Genomic DNA, 20,421 nt, shown 5'->3' with positions numbered 1-20,421 from the left:
TCGGATTCGACTGGCAGGGGCGCAGGAGGTTCGGAGTCCGGCACCTCGGAGTCATGAGCTTTATGCGGTACAGGGTAAGTGTCCGGCTCCATCGCCGTAGAAGTTGCAGCTCCCGAGGCGGTGTCCAGCCATCCGTCCTCGATCTGAGCGATCGGCTCCGGACTATGGGTCGGAGCGGATTCGTGTGCGGCCTCCAAGGTGCTGTCCGGCGGCAGAGTTAGGTCGTGCCCATCGTGACAGCACGGCACGCTCGGCTGTGGCTCAGATCCATCAAAGATCAAGTCCCTGCGGATATCGGCCGTGAAGTTTAAGCTTCCAAACCTGACCTGACGGCCAGGGGCGTAGCTTTCGATCTGCTCCAGATGGCCAAGTGAGTTGGCCCGCAGTGCGAAGCCGCCGAATACAAAGATCTGTCCGGGGAGAAAAGTCTCACCCAGGACTGCGTCGTTGTCGATTGAAGAGGCCATCAAGCCTATCGGTGACGACATAGAGGAACTCTCAATGAAAGCACCAATGTCGGTGTCAAAACCGGCGGATCTCGGGTAGAGGGTCCCGAACTGTGCGTCTAGGCGGATGGTAACAGGAGACAAGGGACACGATGTTTTACCCAGGTTCGGGCCCTCTTGATGGAGGTAAAACCCTACGTCCTGCTTGATTGATATTGATATTGTGGATGTTTACAAGAGTGGATCTACCACGAGATCAAGGAGGCTAAACCCTAGAAGCTAGCCTATGGTATGATTGTAATGGTTGTTGTTGTTGTTCTACGGACTAGAGCCATCCGGTTTATATAGACACCGGAGAGGGCTAGGGTTACATAGAGTCGGTTACAATGGTAGGAGATCTACGTATCCGTATCGCCAAGCTTGCCTTCCACGCCAAGGAAAGTCCCATCCGGACACGGGACGAAGTCTTCAATCTTGTATCTTCTTAGTCTTGGAGTCCGGTCGATGATGATAGTCCGGCCGATGATAGTTCGGCTGATGATGGTAGTCTGGCTATCCGGACACCCCCTAATCCAGGACTCCCTCAGTTGTGATGTAGTATGATAGGATGGTATCCTCCTATGAACGATTCGAGTGGCTTGACTTGGCACATGTTCACGCATGTAGTTGAAAAAAAATTCAACATAGCCTCCACGATATTTATGTTCATGGTGAATTATATCCTACTCATGCTTGCACTCATTGTTGCTTAATCTCAATGCATGTTCATGACTGTTGTCATTCTTTAGTTGGTTGCTTACCAGTCTCTTTCTAGCCTTCACTTGTACTAAGCGGGAATACTGCTTGTGCATCCACTTCTATAAACCCCAAAGTTGTTCCATATGAGTCCACCATACCTACCTATATGCGGTATTTACCTGCCGTTCCAAGTAAATTTGCATGTGCCAAACTCTAAATCTTCAAATGAAATTATGTTTTGTATGCTCGAATTGCTCATGTAGCAACTAGGGTTGTCTATATCTTCCATGCTGGGTGGGTTATTCTCACGTTGAGTGGACTCCGCTCATCATTCATGAGAAAATGGCTGGTAATTGGGATGCCCAGTCCCATGCTCAAATCAAATCAAAATATTTGCAAACAAAACTCCCCCAGGATTGTTGTTAGTTGGACGGTACTCGTTGTTTCGGATTAGCCGTGAATGTGATTGATGGTGGTGGGGGAGTATAAAATTTACCATTCTGTTTGAGAACCGCCTATAATGTATGTAACATGGAAGATACCGAGATCTCTTGGTTGTTATATTGACAATGAAAGCATACCGCTCAAAATATTATTTATCTCTGTTTCAAAAACTCGAGCTCTGGCACCTCTGCAAATCCCTGCTTCCCGCTACGAAGGGCCTATCTATTTACTTTTCTTGCTGAGTCATCATCCTCTTATAAAAAGCAATAGTTAGAGAGCACCACCGTCATTTATATGCATTGTTATTAATTGATATTGAGTATGACTATGACTGGATATTTTTCACCATGAATTACAATGTCTAGTCAGTCCTTGATCTTCATGGGTGCTCTGCATTTATGTTTTGTGGTCTCAGAAAGGGCTAGCGAGATACCATCTTTTTATATCATGTCATGATTGTTTTGAGAAAGTGTTGTCATTCGAGATTTATTATTATTACTCGCTAGTTGATTATGCCATTGATATGAGTAAATGTGAGACCTAAATGTTATTGTGAATGTGGTTAGTTCATAATCTTTGTTGAAAACTTGAATGCTGGCTTTACATATTTGCAACAACAAGATCAAAAAGAGTTTGTAAAAAGTTCTTCTTTATCACTTTCAGTTTATCAACTGAATTGCTCGTATCAACTTCTCTAAACTCGTTTGCCCTTGTTTTGGACTCTAATTTGCATGATTTGAATGGAACTAACCCGGACTGACGCTGTTTTCAGCAGAATTGCCATGGTGTTATTTTTGTGCAGAAATAAAAGTACTCGGAATGAGCTAAAACTTCACGGAGATAACTTTTGGAATAAATGAAAAATATTGGCGAAAGAATCAACCAAAGGGGCCCCACACCCTGGCCACAAGGGTGGGGGCGCGCCCACCCCCCTTGTTGGCCCCCTGGACCTCTACTGACCTCAACTCCAACTTCATATATTCATGTTCGGGGAGAAAAAAATCAGAGAGAAGGATTCATCGCGTTTTATGATACAGAGCCGCCGCCAAGCCCAGTTCTTCCTCGGAGGGCAGATCTAGAGTCCGTTCGGGGCTCCGGAGAAGGGAATCCGTCGCCATCGTCATTATCAACCATCCTCCATCACCAATTTCATGCTGCTCACCGCCGTGCGTGAGTAATCCCATCGTAGGCTTGCTGGACAATGATGGGTTGGATGAGATTTACCATGTAATCGAGTTAGTTTTGTTAGGGTTTGATCCCTAGTATCCATTATGTTATAAGATTGATGTTGCTATGACTTGGCTATGTTTAACGCTTGTCACTAGGGCCCGAGTGCCATGATTTCAGATATGAAACTATTATGTTTTCATGAATATATGTGTGTTTTTGATCCAATCTTGCAAGTTATAGTCACCTACTATGTGTTATGATCCGGCAACTCCGAAGTGACAATAGTTGAGACACTTCCCGGTAATGACCGTAGTTTGAGGAGTTCATGTATCCACTAAGTGTTAATGCTTTGGTCCAGTACTCTATTAAAAGGAGGCCTTAATATTTCTTAGTTTTCGACATAATTATCCATCATTGATCCATTGCCTACGAGCTTGTTTCATATTGATCTTTGCTAAGTTACTTTTCCGTTGCCACTGTTACGATTGCTACAAAACTACTACTATTACTTTTGCCACCATTACCGTTACTTCCATACTACTTTGCTGTTGCATACTTTGCTACATATATTAAGTCTTTCAGGTGTGGTTGAATTGACAACTCAGCTGCTAATACTTGAGAATATTCTTTGACTCCCCTTGTGTCGAATCAATAAATATGGGTTGAATATTGTACCCTCGAAAACTGTTGTGATCCCCTATACTTGTGGGTTATCAGTCAGTTTCTGCTCTGAAGATGGATCGGTGGAAGACGACGGCGACGGTCTTTGAGAATGCGGCAGACCGGTGAGTGCCCCAGACCCGACAATGCGGCTTGGTTAGGGCCTCCGGCTTTAGATGTTAGACTTTGGTGCAAGGTCTGTTTGGTATTCGGCTCGGACTTTCGGCACCCCTTCATCAAGTAGATAGGAGTAGCGACAAATGTTGCCAAGTAGTTGGCTTCAGACTGACTGATGTATTAGTTTGTAATTTTTTGAGAATAATTAATAAAATGGCCGGATGCATCGACTAGATCCAGAGGCCGGCGGTCATCCTAGTTTTATAAATAAAAAACAAAAAAAAGTAAGGCGAGGCATCGATAGATTTCGTGTGCACCAGTTTTGTGATTGTGATCATCATTCCATAGAGTGAAGTCTGAAATAAACTCTGAAATTGTATAGGCCGACGCAACTGAACCCTCACCTCTAACTTCCTGAACTCTATACCCTGATCCCTTTGATCCCGGTCTATCTTAACCCTCGATATATTTGGGACACCGGGAAAACATAATCATGTCCGGGAACTCGCTTCTCTGGTAGCTATAGAGAACTAGTTTTGTGTCCTAGCTATCTCCACCAGGGCGCGCTACTTGATGCGGTCATGCAAGCACGGGATCGCCTACGTCCGTCATGTCCACACGCCTGGCAACCTCCTGCCCTGCCGCAGCAGTAGTTGTCTAGGGTCCAGCGGTCCAGCCCCATGCATGTGGTCACCTCGTTTGCTTGTGATTTTCCTAGGCCAATCCTTGAAGAAACTATCAGGCCTCTTTTGCTTGTGTGGTTTATGCTTCTGCCACGGACATGTGCAAATTTCCCAATGATTGATGTGCTTCAGCAAGAAGGTCGTCCTCTGTTTGCCACTCTCCTCTGCACTGCTTTAGGCGCTCCTCTTCCTCCTCGGCTCACATTCGTCTTGATCGTGTGTCCTAGAGAATCAACCATATGTTTTGTACTTCCTCTGTAAAGAAATATAAGAGTGTTTATAGATCACTAAAGCGTGTTGTCCTCATGGCATCGCATCAAAAGAAAAACTGAGCCAGCTCGGCAACTCGCGCATGTTGCTCGCACCCGGAAGTAATAGGCGAGTTGATACATTGCATTGGAGGCAGTGGTGATCAAGATCAGAGGCCAACAGGTGTGGCGGCGGGACTACTCAGCCGTGAGGTTTGACTTGTCGACATTCCTCGTCGATTACAAGAGCAGTGTTGTGAAGCGTGGAGCGGCTCATGTTCACCGACGTGGTGACCACCGCGGGTACAGGGGACGTGCGCGACAATGTGGCGACCACCATCGGGACTAGCGTACTACTGCGACATGCCTAACCGCCAGTTTTTTTATTTGGGAACTGCTGAGGAGCTCGTCTGGGCTGCCATCGATCAGCCGGTGCTTGGCACTGTGCGGGTGGATCGCTTGGGAGTAAATTTGTGAGGAACATAATGCGGAAGGAGATGCACATGACAAATGGGCCCACGTAGTAAGTGACACTTGAAATCCCGGCTGGGATCGCACCTTTCCTATCACATCAAACAAAAATTTACTCATACAATGTTTGGATTGGCTGGGATATGTAAATACGGAGTACAAACTTCAGAGATTTGAAAATGAGGGTTCATTTACGCCGGCCTCTACAATCTTAGAATTTATTTTAGACTTCACTCTCATTCTATAATAGGGGAATAAAGGAGCAGCAGCGTGGCTCGAGGCGGCTGTTCTTAATCGTGCAATTTTTAGATATTAAAATGGATTGGATACGAGATACTTTTTCTTCCATTACAATACACAGGCATTTTCTAGTGCTCGGTTTCCTCCAAATAAATTCAACCATTATCATTCCCTACGACGTACCTAAGTTAAGTTCAATTAACATCTCCCTTGCCAAAAATAAATAAATTCAATTAGCATCTGTATGACCTATACCGTTATACGATGTCGCCACTAGGTGCAGCTGGTTCTTCCTCCTTGAGGTTAATGCAACGATCATTTCCATGTCCAACTCACTTGGCTTCACTCCGGCAGGCAGGCTCCAGTCAAAGTAGTAGAGAAGTCGTGCCACCATGAGCTCCAACACGGCAACCCCAAATGTATCACCCGGGCAGATTCTCCTTCCGCTTCCGAACGGCAAGTAGTCAAACCGCGAGCCTTTGTAGGTCGCCGTGCCATCCTCGAACCGCTCCGGCCTGAACTCCTCAGGCTCATGCCAGTACTCGGGGTCCCTACCCAATGCCCAGGTATTCACCATAACCCTAGTACCCTCCATGATCTCAAACCCGCCGACATCACAGGTCTCTCGGCAGACACGGGGAACCAGCAGCGGCAGCACTGGATTTAGCCGCATGCTCTCCTTGATCACCATCTTGGTGTAGTGTAGCTCCACTATGTGTCCCTCATGGTCTTGAGAGCTCTTATTGTCGAACGTCCGTCGCACCTCAGCCTGCGCCTTCATCATCACCTCCGGGTTCTTCATGAGGTCCGACATGACCCACTCGGCAGCTGACGATGTCGTCTCTGTCCCGGCCGTGAACATATCCTACACAAAGTAGACGACATGCATAAGCAAAGACAATGGAATAGTAAACTAGTACTCCCTCCGTCCCAAAATAAGTGTCTCAACTTTATACTAGCTCTAGTACAAATTTGTACTAAGCTTAAGACACTTATTTTGGAACGGAGGGAGTAGAAAAATTCAATCTCTTAATTACCATGATGATTGCCTTGACGTTATCCAGTTCCATCGGGATGGAGTCAATCTCCCTCTTGTCTCTGATCCTAAGCAAAGAGTTCAGAACGTGATCACCTCGCCTCACCTCGGATTGAGAGATGATCTTGTCCAGGACCTTGTCCTGCTGCCGGCGAGCTCGCCATAGCCGGCCTCTCAGCCCGGTGATCACGTCGACGAACCACAGCGACGGGAAGAGGTCCCCGACGCAGAGCCCCGTGCCGAGCTTCAGCACCTCGTCCATCACCGACAGAAACTGCTCCTGGAGCTCCGAGCTGCACATCTCCCCGAACGCCGTCTTGCCGGTTATCGAATTCGAGCACAGCACGAGCAGCCTGCGGAGGTTGACCGGCTCGCCGCCCCTGCTTGCTTCGCCAACGTTGCTGACGAGGGACATGGTCTCCTTGTCCCTCACCGGCGAAAACTGCCTGACCTTCCGCTCGCTCAGGGGCTCCGCCGCGCAGATCTTGCGCAGCGTCCGCCAGTACGCGCCATACGGCGCGAAGGCGACGTCGAGGTTCCCGTAGAGGCTGATCTCCGACATGAGGATGCTCGGCCGCGACGCGAATGTAAGATCCTTGTCCCGGAGAACCTCCCGCGCCGCCGCCGGCGAGGAGACCACCGCGGCGTCAACCTGGCCCAGCCGGAGGCGCATCACCGGCCCGTGCTTCTTGGCCAGGTCCCGGAGGACGACGGGCAGCTTTGACGTGAGGATCTGATGGAGATTTCCGATCAAGGGCAGACACCACGGGCCGGGAGGCCGCCGCTTGGAACTTGGTGCTGCTTTGCGGCTAAGCAAGGAAAGTAGACTCAACACTGAGATGAGAGAAACGAAGAAGAGGGTGGCTCCGCTTAGCTCCATGACGATGGTTTTGCTGCAAACTGGGAGAGGTTGGAGTTGGATGGAGTTCGTCAACCGCCGATCCGGTGGTATATATACTCCATATGATTTAAAAAATTAATCAAGGTTATATCAAGTGGCTAAGCACCAGTGGCTTGCATATACACACATCCATTTGAATATATTTTTCTCATTGTTTTGTCCTATTTAATTAATTAAAAGTTCATCCACCTTAATTAGCTTGGGCTTGTTGATAAGGCTGGCCATAGTGGGAGTAACATAAGTAGTATCATGCACTTGGGACTCGCAAACATGCTTATGTGGCAAGCAATTAAAGAAGAGAGAGATGGTTATAGTAACATAGGTAGATACCGTAACATAATAAATATGATACTACTATGTGTCATGCATGTCAATAAATGAGACCATCTATGATACTAATCTATCATACTATGAACTATAAAGGTAGTAACATAGTCTAATAACATATGCATATTACTAGTCTAAGTTACTCCCCACTATGACCAGCCTAAGACTAGTCAAATGAAGAGTAACATACACTAGTAATACACATATCCTTAGACTATGTTACTACCTGCATATTGGGTAGTAACATATAAGGTGTCATGCAAAGCTTAATTTATTAGGTTATAGAGTCATATTGCATTGTGATATGTGATGTTACAGTAACTAGCTAAATTACTCAAACTACCTCTCTCCTCATTAACTCATTATCACATAAACAAGTATGCTAAGTTGGACTAGATGTTACTGCTAAAATTACTCTCACTGTGGCTAGTCCAAAAGTAATCACGACTAGTAGTAGTAAAGAATCGGGATATTTTCAGAACTGACTGTTTTTCCCTCTCAAAGAAAGGAACCATTAACAGTACTACTTTCGTCTTGCTTCGGGGGAGAATCTTGGATAAAAAATAGATAAGCCCAAAAAACATGTGTCGCAATAGTATAAGTAGGAAAGGGATAACGATTGGAGGCTGACGATGATGTTGTTGCGTTGCGTTTGCCAGCTTGCATGCTTTTGATAAGGGAGTATCCGGGCGAAAGTGACGCTGGTGGCGCGGATGGCCGCATTGATGGGTGGCCATCTTTCACCCCAAAACGTACAACAAATTCAAATTTTGTCACGCTCACAAAAAAGCAGAGCATAAACCCACCCACCAATCATGCTGATTATGTGGCCAACTATGCTCCGTTAAGAGATTATGTGGTCTGGTAGACCCCCTGCTGATTATGTCGCGATCAATGTCGACGCCAGTTTCATGGAGAACTTGTGCGCTGCCAGCACGAGTGTTATTGCTAGAAACTCTTCCGAAGAGGTCATCATCTCTTCATGGATTTTTCATTAGACGGTGTTCCCGTGTTAATGAAACGGAGCTTCGGGCTTGCCTTGCCGGGCTATTATTTTGAAGACTGGCTGTTCTTTTGTGATTTCTTTCCTTGCAAATGAAAACATTGGCAGATCAGATCTGAAGAAAAAAGCGTCGAGTATTTCTAGGTTGGTCCAGGATTTCAAGACTTCCAAAGTTAATCGGCTTGCCAATGGAATGGCTCACGTGATTTGATAGTATGTCCGATGGTGTTCTTTAATAGTTTTTTGCCCCGCGTGGCGTGGCCTATGTTGTAACTAATGATTGCAATAACCTCATTATTAATTAATACATGGGGGGTTTTATAAAGAAATCAGAGCACAGTGTGGTTCATCTGTCTGCTGGCCGCTGTCGATCGAGATTCTCTCATGGGTGCAAGGTAAAAATATCAAGGCTCACCAGATCAAAGTACCCAGATAGAACCGAAAGAACAACTGCGGGAATATATTTAATTGCTTCTAAACATAAGAAAGTTAAGAATATGAACATGATTTGACCATTCTATTTTAGGGAAGTTCAGGGTCATATGACCTTCTTGTCTCAATGGTTTCAGGCCAGGCTCAGCGCGATCCTGATGTTGAAGGGCATGCCCTACTCCCACACGATCGAGCCATGCCCGGCGGAAAAAGGAGATGCACGACACATGCTCTTCAAGAATGTCATCGGCGTCATCCACAACCACTATGTCACCTTCCGCCTCGGCATGGACGTCGACGATGCCAACAACTCCTTCATGCGAGTTGAGATGGCCCGCCATGAGACGGCTCCTGGTGAGTCCCTTTGTAGGAGCTACCTCAAGGCCACACACCACGTCGCGAGCACGGAGAAGGACACACGTGTCTGTCTGAAGTTCTACAAGACAGCTGAGTTCCACATCATCAACCAGACCAAGGAGACACGCGTCGGAACCCAGTGGGCTACAAGGTCGTCCGCAGGCACCGCTGGCAGTTTGCTGGACCCGAGGACCCACCCCAAAAGCGGGGCTCATTCACCAATAATCAGGTGAAATGTCTTTTTTAATCAACTTTTGGGTTTTGGGACACTATTATGAGAAGCACATATCCAAGGTGAAAATCAGCTTATCTTGGTCATTTTCTGTCCAGCGGATTTGGATGGCAATCTAATACAAGAGCGAAGAATGGGCCGGCGGGCCGTTCGTGTACCATAGCAAAGGGGAGAAAAGTTGGCTACTTGGTCGGAAAGGTACGTTTGTGTAGTTCTGCTTCACTACAAACCCCTAAGTGAATCACATAGTTTATAACCAAATAAATTTAAAATTGTGCCAAATACATTAAAGAAAAAGAAGCGATACATTTATTGGTTTTCTACGCGAGTCTACATATGCTTAACCAAATCCTTTTAAAGTTGAAATATGAGTTGTCCAATCACGCATTTCTTGATGAAATTGGGTGACCGTGGAGGCAGTGGCGGAGCCGGCGACCCTGGGTAGGCGCGCCTTCTCATGCTCCGGCAGCGGTGAGGAGCGGCCACAAACGCCGGCAAGAGTGGGTGTCGGTGGATGCAGTGGCGGCGGTGAGGTCGGTGGAAACAACTATGGCAGCGGTGAGGCGGCCGGAACTGGGTGGCGGCGGCGAGGGCAACGAGGCCGTGGTGTGGAGTGTGGAGAGGGAGGGGAAACAATAGCCGTTGTGCCGCAGACGGGCAGGCCAGGAGAGGATAGGGAGAGCGTTGCGGGCGTCTGTGACGTGTCCATGCGGACATAAATATGACCAAAATTTGGGCAGAAAATGGGCCGCGGCGAAATAAAATGGACATCCGTACGTTTGTGTGGACAAGTTGGGTCATGTTTTCTGTCCACACGGACCCAATCGGACGCTGCAAGACGGGTTGACCTAGCGTATGTAAAAAATAGGACTAACCAGGGTTGCTTTGGAATTGGATCCGATGTGGGACATTAATTGGTGGTAAAAGACACAACTTACCTTTTAAATTTTTCGAGCTAATGGGTTTTCGAGCAAACGGAAATTCTACCATCTACAGAGTTCAACCAGGCCTTGATCAGCTTATGGGCAGTATGGCACTCTAAGCGAAAGCTCTTCATGAAAATATATTTCGAAGCCCACAACAAACGCACAGTTTCATCATGAAATATCTACATGAGCTTGAAGAGTGCAAGCCGGAAAAGCCTACAGTCATGTACACTGCTACTCCGATCCGATCCAAACCTAAGTGGATTCCACCACCTAGCGGGATGGTCAAGATCAGAGTGGGCGGGGTTGTGGCCAGGTCAGGGAACGAAGGAGCTTTTAGTGCTGTCTGCAGGAATTCGGAAGGAACATACATGGGATCTTCGGCCATTAGATGCTATGGAGTTACAGACCCAACAACTCTCGAAGCTCTTGCTTGTCGTGAGGCACTTGCTCCGGCACATGACCTTGCTATTTCACATGTCATCATAGCGTCTGATTGCCAGGGAGTGGTTCGTGATATTATTCAAGGCACCGGGGGGATGTATGCTAGCATTGTAAAGGAGATTATGGCTACTTCTGCGCAGTTTCAGCAATGTACCTTCATCTTCGATGGTCGAGAGTCTAGTCAAGAGGCTCACAGCCTTGCCAAACATGCTTTTGGTCTGGGTTTGGGACACCATGTGTGGCTCATAACCCCCCCAAATTTAAGTTGTATTCCTATGAACGCTATTGTAATAAAACAAGTATGTTTGGACTAAAAAAACCTTTTAAATTTTTGAGAGAGGTGGTGTATTGATAGTCCAAGAAATGTTTTTCTTTTGCGAGGGATAGTCCAAAAGAAATGTTAGCCGTCTGAATTGCGTACGTGGGTACGCAAGGACTGTCCAATCGGACCTGGTGATGTGGTACACACTGAGGGTCCAATGTATCTCGTGCCAGGAGGGCAGGAGGACTTCCCCATCATGCCCACCGTGTCATCCAGCTTCGACCTCAAGCCTGTCAACTTCTTCGAGGACAACCCCATTCTTAAGCAGCGGCACACCATGTCGAACGACTTCATTTTTTATGTCGCGACCACCTGAGACCATGCACGCACCATGATGCTCGCCCCGTCTCATAATATTCGTTTTTTGACACGCTATTCCGATGAATATTTTTTTTAGTCTTGCTTATCTTTATCTTATCTTATTTTCCTAGTTGTGCTAAGTAATGTGCGCGGTAAATGGATTTGGCGACTGCAATTTCTTTTCCCCCGTGACCGCAAGGCATAGAGGGGGAGGTCATAAGCGCCTATACCGTAAAATATATTTTCGACGGAATCAAATGACATATCTGCTAAAATCATAACCATAGAATATGGCACTAATCAAATGTATTCGTTCGGTTGCGGATCTGTTACAAGATCAATTCGGATTGGCTCTTGGTCATTTACAACTTTTTCTTCCTAGCGGAGTTCAATACGAAAACAAAGGCGCTCCACGCTGGGAATGACGTATGTTCCCCCGCTAGAATAAGGGGGGCATGATCGCTGATTTGACCGGGCAGACCAAATGAGCAAGATTGATTGGAAGCGTTGTGCCAACTTGTTTAGTGTCAGAAAAACGTGTTACATTATAGGACGAAGGGAGTACATGTTCATTTTAAAACATCACAACGATACATGTGTGCTACAAAATTAGCTATAGGGGCTGAGAAAAACCTTCTTCATACCGGGCTATTTCCCGGGGCATGACGGCCGCTCACAGGTTTCCGGTAGCACCATGGAGTGTCGAATACACTGAAGTAGCCCCCTGGCCTTACCTAATCATGCCTCGCCCCTGGCTAGCTAGTAGCATAGTATGGATAGCACTGTGTCCCCGAGCACGGCTTATGCGGAGGAGCGCTGTCGGGGGTTGGGTACGACATATGCCAACGGATAACTTATCATGGTGGGAGCGAGTAGAACGTTGCCGGTGCCCGAAAGCGGGATGAGGCGAAGACATGCACGCCGGCGGATCTTACCCAGCTTCACGGCTCTCCGAGGAGATAACACCCCTACTGCTGCACTGCGGGGTCTCCGCATGATCACTACGGCAAAGTGAATACAAGGTTGCTGCTAGAGCTGTTTTCTGGAGGTAGGAGAGGGCAAGGCTAGCTCCTTCCTTCCTATATGATCGGGTCTAATCCTAGAGAAGCTATCCCCCTTTCATGGGTGCCCCGGGGGGCTTATAATTGTAATCCGGCTGGGCGCGGGTCCTAGCCGTCTGTCTCTCAAGCCGCCGTCTTCTCCACCGACTACTGGGGCCCGCCGGCTAGCGGGCCCTGCTGACAGGCCTGGTACTGTAGCGGTGCTTCTGATGACGCTGGCTTGGTCATGGGGTCATGGCAACACTGCCGCCGTCTGGCGGACGATCACTGTCGCCATTCCCCGTCTTGTCTGGTTAATGGCGTGCGGGGCCCGTGGGAGGGGCCGGCCGACTCCAGGGGGCCGACTCCCACGGGTCCGTCTTCGGGGCGCTCTCGCTGTCTTCTGTTCTCCCGCTGACGGGCGGTCCCTCCATCTCCGGGTCGTACAGGTAGGCCGTTGTGGGCAAAGTGCGCCGCCCACGGGGGCTGAGGTCAGGGCAGGCATGGCAACAGTGCCGCGCCACGATGGAGATCTCCAGCGATACGGCGCACTGTAGCCATGCCAGCCCCTCGTAAGTGGGGTAGAGACGGCCACGCTGCGGCCGTACTCCGCCCCGTCCATCGTGGCGAAGGAAGGAGGTGGTTGGAGTCGCGGGCCGACTCCCATAGTCGTCTTATCTTGGAGTCGCCAGCCGAGAGTCGGCTCATCTCGAAGTCGTCAGCCAAGAGTCGGCTTAATTCGAAGTCGTCCCTGGAACTCGGCCGTGAGGGACAGTTCCTGCCGACTCCCAGGAGGCGGCTCTTCATCGTGGGGTCTTGAGGGGCGCAGTCTGCCCCGATGCTTTGAAAGGTTCTGGGACTCGGGTTAGCCTACCCGTGGCCCATTACTCCGACAATAGTCCCTGAAGCTGGTGAGGCACCGTGGGAGACGCGCCGGGGAGCCTCAACAGTTTCATCTCTCCGGGGGTGGAATCTCGGCCTTGCTCGCCGTCTTCCTCCAGGCCGACTAGCTGGAGTCGGACTCGCAGAAGGCCGTCTTGCCTCTTAGGGGGTTTGAACGTCGCGGCGGGGTCCAGGCGGCGTGCCTGATAAGCTTCCGGGCAGCCCCCCGTTGCGGGTCCGTTGCGTGGTGCCACGTGGTGGGGTCAGTCTGCCCACCCACGCACGCGACAGGACAGGACCTCGGGCGGGGCCCGCCACTACCGTGCCTCGGCATGCGAGCGAATTTGCTGCGGCCGTGCGGACGGTTGGGTTTCCCACGCCGTAACTGCACGCAGTTACTGCATGTAGTAAATCGTGGGGGGCGTGGGGGCCGGGGCGCAGTTAATCCCACGCCCGCCCCATCGGCTTCTCAGCCCTATGAGCCTATAAGTAGGCGGGAGGAAGGGAGCGGCGAAGCACGCGCGCCCATCTCCCCTACTCCCCTTGCTTCCTTCTTGCTTCTTCTTCCTCTCGCCGCCGCCGCACCGAGCTACGCCACGCTTGCGACGATGAGATCTTCCTCCGCCACCGCACCTGCTGCCGTGCGCTCCGGCGTGTGGGACGGCTCCGAGGTGGACGACGACATCATCGAGTTCCTCCGCAAGACGCGTCACCTCCCCGGCGGGGACCTAGTGCGAGCCCGTGCCGCGCCGTAGAGGAAAATATCGCCGGCGCCGGAGGAGGGCGAGCGGGTCGTATTCCGCTCGCACCTCATGCGCGGCCTGGGGCTGCCGACGAGCCGCTTCTTCCGCTCCTTCTTGGAGTTCCACGGGCTCCAGCCACACCACCTCACCCCGAACACGGTGGTGCTGCTGGCTGCCTTCGCCACCTTGTGCGAAAGCTTCCTCGGTGTTCTCCCCATAATGGAACTGTGGGGAGAGTTCTTTCAGTCAAAGCTCGGCACGCACGTCGCCGGCGTGCCGGCCCAGTGCGGCGCCTTCATCGCGATGCGGAGGTCAGTGACCGACAATCCGTTTCCCGCCATCCCGCTGATCAAGTCGGTGAAGATGTGGCACGTTCTTACTTCTATGTGAAGAACGTCGCCGCAGACGGCGACTGGGTCAACCTGCCGCCTTTCAAAGCCGGCGCACCGGCTGGGAGGCTCCCCAACTGGTCCCACCGGGTCAAGACGCTGACTCCCGCTGGTGCCGCCGCTGTCTCGCGACACCGAGTTCTAACGCAGTCGGAGGGCTTGACCGGGTCCGACTTGCTGGCCGCCTTCATGGCGCGCTGAGTCCTCCCGCTCCAAGGCCGACCTCATCTGATCTGTCAGATGAGCGGCCACCGGGTTCCGAGCCGGCTCTGCTCCAAGGACATGCCCCACGCGGAGGTGGCGGACATGGTGAACTATATCTCAAACTATAACCTCGCGGCGACTTGGCAGTTCGGCAAGGAGCCGTACTCATGCGCCAACCTCCCGCTTGTCGTAAGTCGTCTTTCTTCTTCTTTTGTCTTCTTTGCAGCCGAATCCGACTTCTAATCTTTTTGGTTTTTCTTGAGTCAGAACCCCCTCATCCAGCCTACAGCCGGCACCATGGGCTCGGCCCGCCAGTTCGTCCCCAATCGAGCAGAGAGCGACATCAACGACCTGGACTTGGGGGCCGCGGCGATGGAGGCCGACGCCGAAGGAGGAGGAGGAGGAGGAGGAGGAGGAGGCTTTAGGCCGTCGGCCACGTTTGCCAACTGGCCTGATGACAACACCAAGGGGAAAGTCGTCCCGCGCCGCCAACCGAGGGTTGGCCATCCAGGCACAGGCTCCTCCGCTGGCTTGGATGGTCAAGGCGGCGCGAAGAGGCGCCGGGCCAGGCCGAGCTTGCTTGGCGGCCGGTCGAAGAAGTTCAAGGTGGCGGCCGCCGCGACCAAGCGGGGAGAGGCACTCGCGAAGGCCAGTCGCTTCCGTAAGGAAGTGAAGAAGCCGCCGCTGGTCTCTGCATAAGTGCCTCCGCTCTTGACTTGTTTTGCTCTTGGTGGATTTTTGTCCAAATCTTTTACATGCTTTCTTTGCCTCAGGGCTCCCCTCACCTTCGAGAGGGTCGCCGCCGCCTCCGTCATGGGGTCGGCGGAGACTTCTGCCAGTACTCAGTGGATTGATCCCGCCGCCGACCTTCGGGAGGCGATGGAGCGGAACGCGCGGGAGAAGCGCGACGAGGACGAAGCCGCCCGTCTGGAGAAGGCGGAGGCCGAGAAGGCGGCTGCCTCAGCCCAGAGGAAGCTGGACGAGGCCGAAGCCGCCGTGGCGGCAATGCGGCGAGCTGAGGAGGCGGCGCGCCGCCAATCGGCGCTGCTTGTCGTTCCGCTGAACTCCGCGCCGCCATCCCCGGAGTTCACGGGGCAGACTGGGGAAGTCGGCGGCGAGCACCCTATCATGGAGAGCCAGGGCGGCGAGGCCTCCATGTCAGACACGGCCGCACCACCTCCGCCGCCTCCGCCGCCGTCTGTGAGCGCGCGAGGTAAACAGCCGGCGGGCCCGCCGGCGCCGCCAACTGCGGATGAGTCCGAGGCGAGGCTGCTCCTTCAGGTCACCTCGCTAGTGCGCCGCCGTCTTGAGAAGGCGACTTCGGTGCCACGCCCGTTGGAGACCGGTGCCGCCAGCTCGGCCATCCCAGACGCCGAGGCGACGAGCGCCGCGCCTATTGGGTGGGTGCGAGGAGGCAGCACGGGCCCGCTGAGCCAGGCGCTTCTGGACATTCAGGCGAAGCTACGAGCCGAGGGCGACGCCATCCAGAGCTGCACCAAGGCGCATCTGGCGTCGCGAGTAGTCGTCCGGGTATGCTTCATTTTTGACTTTGCTTTTCTTTGTTCTTCTCTGTGGGGGCGCGCCAGCGCACCCACTAGGTGTAGTCCCCGAGTTTCGGGCCAGCTGCTGAGCAGGCGGCTCAGAACTCCTTCTGGCGAGTTCCGATACTTATCTTCGTCTAACAATTCTTATTGCAGGAGTACCACAACCTCCGCGTCACTGCCTTCAACCGCAATGTTGAGGAGCTGAGCAAGCGGACTGCCGACTTGTCAGAGAGTCAGAGTGAGTCTTCCTTCTTCTTTGCGGGGGTGCGCTGGCGCACCCGCGGGCTGTAGTCCCTGAGATTCGGGCCGACTGTTGAGCAGTCGGGCCGTATCTTCTCAGCGACTTTCTTTGTTGATGACTTAACGTCTTTCTTTTTTATTCTTCAGAGGCCAACGCCACTCTTCAGCACCAGCTGGGCGAGGCCAACACCGCCTTGCGTGCCAAGGGGGAGGAGTGCGGCAAGCTTGCCGCGGAGCGTGATCTGCTAGCCGCGCAGCTGGCGGAGCAAAAGGAGCTGCTCAAGAAGGCGCAGGAGGAGGCAGAGAAGAAAGAGGCTGCGCTCCTGGCCGAGTTCGAGAGCGAGCGCTCCTCCTGGACCGACAAGGAGGCGCAGCTGACTTTCGGCTTCCATGAGATTGAGGACATCGTCGACGGTGAGTTTCTTTACTTTCTTTGAGACGCCGACTGTGGGTCGGACGACTCCTGATTCTGACTTGCTTCTTTTTTGTCTTGGCAGACTTCTTCCCTGGCCACTCGCAGGCGGCCACTCAGGCCATCAAGGCAGATCACGAGGCGCGGAGGGCAGATGGTGCGGAGATTGCCGCCAACACCCCCCGGACCCTTGACGAGCAGCTTCTGAGCATCGAGGCTCGTCTGCGGCCGGCCCATCGGATGCTGCGACGACTTCAGCGTGCCGGCGCCCAGGCCATTGCCGCCCTATGGCCAGACATGCCGGTTCTGCGCACTGCCAGTCGGACTGCCGACTTGCTAGAGGTCGCAGCTGGTCGTCTTGAAGCTTCGAAGGGTTCCTCGGCCCGGGCTGGAGCGCGCCGGGCCTTGGAATTCGTCAAGGCATGGTATCCAGGGCTGGACCTGGACCGTCTGGCCGCGTTCCGGTTAGAGGCCCGGAGCTGGTAGCTATGGAAGACGCCCTCGTCGCTCGTGCTGCGGCGATCGCCGACTATGCTGATACCAGCATCTTCATACCTGATCGGGTTGAAAACAGCAGGGAGGCGCCGCCGGAGTGGTTCGGGATGAACCCAGATTACGACGAGGACTCGGCGGAGGTGATTGCTTCCAGCGTCGAGGAGGAAGGCGAGGCGGAGGATGAAGGTGAGACGGAGGCGCCAGAAGACGGAACGGGCGACCAGCCTCAGCTCGACCGCGCCTCCAGCAATGAGCTGCGTCCAGAGAAGGCGGCTGCTGCCGGAGACGATCAAGCCGAGACTGCCCAGCCGGCCGCCCCGGCACCTGACACCGCCGTCTCCTCCGATCCTCCGAACTCGGATGCCGCCTCCTAGGCTGCCGTCTTTGCCTTCATTTTATCTGCCTTAGTACTCTTTGAAGAACTTTGTTAATCCGAACAATTCCACCCGCGAGGTGTATTTTGAACTTCTACTTGAAGATTCGGCCAAAGGCCTATGTTATGTAAATATTTATCCGAGTTCTATCTTTCCTTGCTCATTGCTCTTTTGGCTTTTTCCTTTGCTGCCTTCCCTTAGTCACCGCCTTGCCAGTCGGACAACCGCTCTGTGGACTGCCACTGGATGAAACGCTTGGCTACTTTGGGAAGGCAAGTACTTGGCCATTTTAGAGTCTTTTTAACAAGTCGGATAGAAAGAGGTAAGCCGACTACTTACGAGTCGGCTTCACTTAAGAGAGGCTAGAAGAAAGCGGCAAGCCGACTACTCATGAGTCGGCTTTTGCTTGAGAGAGGCTGGAAGCCGTCTTAGGCTATGTTTGTGCTTTGGGTCCTGAGCCATTTTTCGTGTGGGCGCCCATTCTTCCTTACTCCTGCCTACCAAACAGTCGCTCTGCAAGCTGCGGCTTCTGACAGGAGACGGCTTAGGCGCCACACACTACTTGTCTGACTGCGGGAAGCATTTCATAGCGCGAGGCGGCGAGTCCCCGGGCCGACTAGTCGAGCCCGGTGCCAAGCGGCATAACACAGAGTAATATAATCGAAGGCATAATTCTTATCATAACAAAAAAGGGCAGTCCCCGAGCTCGTCTCGGGGGCCCCGAAGTCTTGGTACTTTAATACAAAGGGTAGCGTGATACATACTGCATCAACTGTAAAATCTTCGGAGAAGATTTGCATTCCATGGGCGCTCCGTCTCTTTGCCGGAGTCGTCCCTCTTGCGTGCTCGGGGCTTCTGAGCGTCGATCGGGTAGTAGGAGTCGTTTCCCAGCACCTTGCTGATAATGAAGGGGCCTTCCCAAGGCGCCGACAGCTTGTGCTGGCCGGCTGTTCGCTGGATCAGCCGGAGCACAAGGTCGCCCTCTCGGAAAGATCTCGGCCTGACCTTCCTGTTGTAGTATCGGCATAGGCTCTGCTGGTAGATGCTGGACCGGCTGAGTGCCAACAACCGGCCCTCTTCCAGCAGATCGACATTGTCTTGACGTGCTTCTTCTGCTTCTTCCTCGGTGTACATGGTGACTCGCGGAGAGTTGAACTCTATGTCCGTTGGGATAACGGCTTCAGCACCATAGACGAGGAAGAAGGGTGTGAAGCCGGTTGACTTGTTTGGAGTCGTGCGCAGACTCCAGAGGACGGCTGGCAACTCGTCAAGCTAACAGCCGGCCGAACGCTCCAGTGGTTCGACCAGTCGAGGCTTGATGCCAGACAGGATGAGGCCGTTTGCTCGCTCTACCTGGCCGTTTGACTGCGGATGGGCAACGGACGCTAAGTCCAGTCGGATGCCCTGAGTCGCGCAGAAGCAGTCCAAGGCACCTTTGGCAAAGTTTGTGCCATTGTCGGTGATGATGCTGTGCGGTATGCCGTACCGAGTCGTGATGTCGGCGATGAAAGTCACCACAGTCGGACCATTCAACTTCTTGATGGGCTTTACTTCTATCCACTTGGTGAACTTGTCCACCGCGATGAGTAAGTGAGTTAGGCCGCCTCGGGCTATTTTGAATGGTCCCACCATATCCAGGCCCCAAACCGCAAAGGGCCAGGCGATGGGGATAGTCTTGAGTGCCGAAGCCGACTGATGTGGCTTGGAGCGGAACTTCTGGCATCCTTTGCACTTTTGAACCAATTCTTTGGCCTTTTCTAGGGCAGTCGGCCAGAAGAAACCGTGTCGAAATGCTTTGGCGACGAGTGCTCTTGAAGCCGCATGGTGGCCGCACTCGCCCTGATGGATATCTTTGAGAATCGCTTGGCCTTGCTCTGGCTCGACGAAACGCTGGTAGACGCCAGTGACGCTGTGCCTGACCAACTCTCTGTTGACTATGGTGTAGGCTGCCGCTCGGCGTTGTACTTGCCGAGCCAAGGTTTCATCAATTGGCAGTTCTTTGCTCACCAGGAACTTGAGGATGGGCTGTGCCCATGAGGGTGCTGCTATTTCTTCGACTACCAATACTGCGACTTGGACGAGGGCGGCTGGGCTGGGAGGCGGCGGGTTGGAGTCCGCAGCCGCTTGCTAGATTGACGAAGTCCCCGGGCCGACTGGAACAGTCCCTGGGCCGAGTTCTGGAGTCATCGGATTGGTCGCCACAGTCCCCGGGCCGGGTTCTGAAGTCCCCGGGCCGACTTCGACTGGAGCGCTCTTGGAGTCGTATCCGACTTCTTCGGGTGGAGCCGACACAAAGATGGAGTCTGATTTTGGTGAAGGCTTGACAGACGGCTTGAGGAGGCGCCGAAGGGCGACGCCGGATGGTATTGCTTGGCGGGTGGAGCCGATTCGTGCCAAGGCGTCTGCTTGGTCGTTGTCATTCCTTGGCACGTGGAGGAACTCGCACCCCTCGAAGTATCCGCTGAGTTGCTGCACGAGGAAGCGGTAGCTCGCCATGTTTGCATCCTTGGCGTCCCAATCGCCAGATGACTGCTGGACCACCAAGTCAGAGTCGCCATAACACAGGATCCGACGAATGCCGAGTTCTTTGGCAAGCCGGAG

At 52.4% G+C, this 20,421-nt stretch overlaps 1 protein-coding gene and 1 pseudogene across 1 annotated transcript; one reads left to right on the top strand and one right to left on the bottom strand.

The window, feature by feature from the left end:
• Window positions 1–5,264: 5,264 nt before the first annotated feature.
• Window positions 5,265–7,163, bottom strand: LOC119362160 (cytochrome P450 99A2-like). Its single transcript, XM_037627359.1, has 2 exons — window positions 6,255–7,163; window positions 5,265–6,082 (listed from the first exon to the last, which is right to left on the bottom strand). Exons 1-2 carry the CDS (start codon window positions 7,131–7,133, stop codon window positions 5,447–5,449), a joined length of 1,515 nt encoding a protein of 504 aa, XP_037483256.1. The 5' UTR covers window positions 7,134–7,163; the 3' UTR covers window positions 5,265–5,446.
• A 1,863-nt stretch (window positions 7,164–9,026) lies between these two features.
• LOC119360470 lies at window positions 9,027–11,513 on the top strand (annotated as a pseudogene).
• Window positions 11,514–20,421: the final 8,908 nt, after the last annotated feature.

The sequence above is a fragment of the Triticum dicoccoides genome, chromosome 2B, assembly GCF_002162155.2.
Source record: "Triticum dicoccoides isolate Atlit2015 ecotype Zavitan chromosome 2B, WEW_v2.0, whole genome shotgun sequence".
NCBI classification, from domain to species: Eukaryota; Viridiplantae; Streptophyta; class Magnoliopsida; order Poales; family Poaceae; genus Triticum; species Triticum dicoccoides.
The sequence above is the reverse complement of the archived record's forward strand: the minus strand, read 5'-3'. Positions and strand labels throughout refer to the sequence as shown.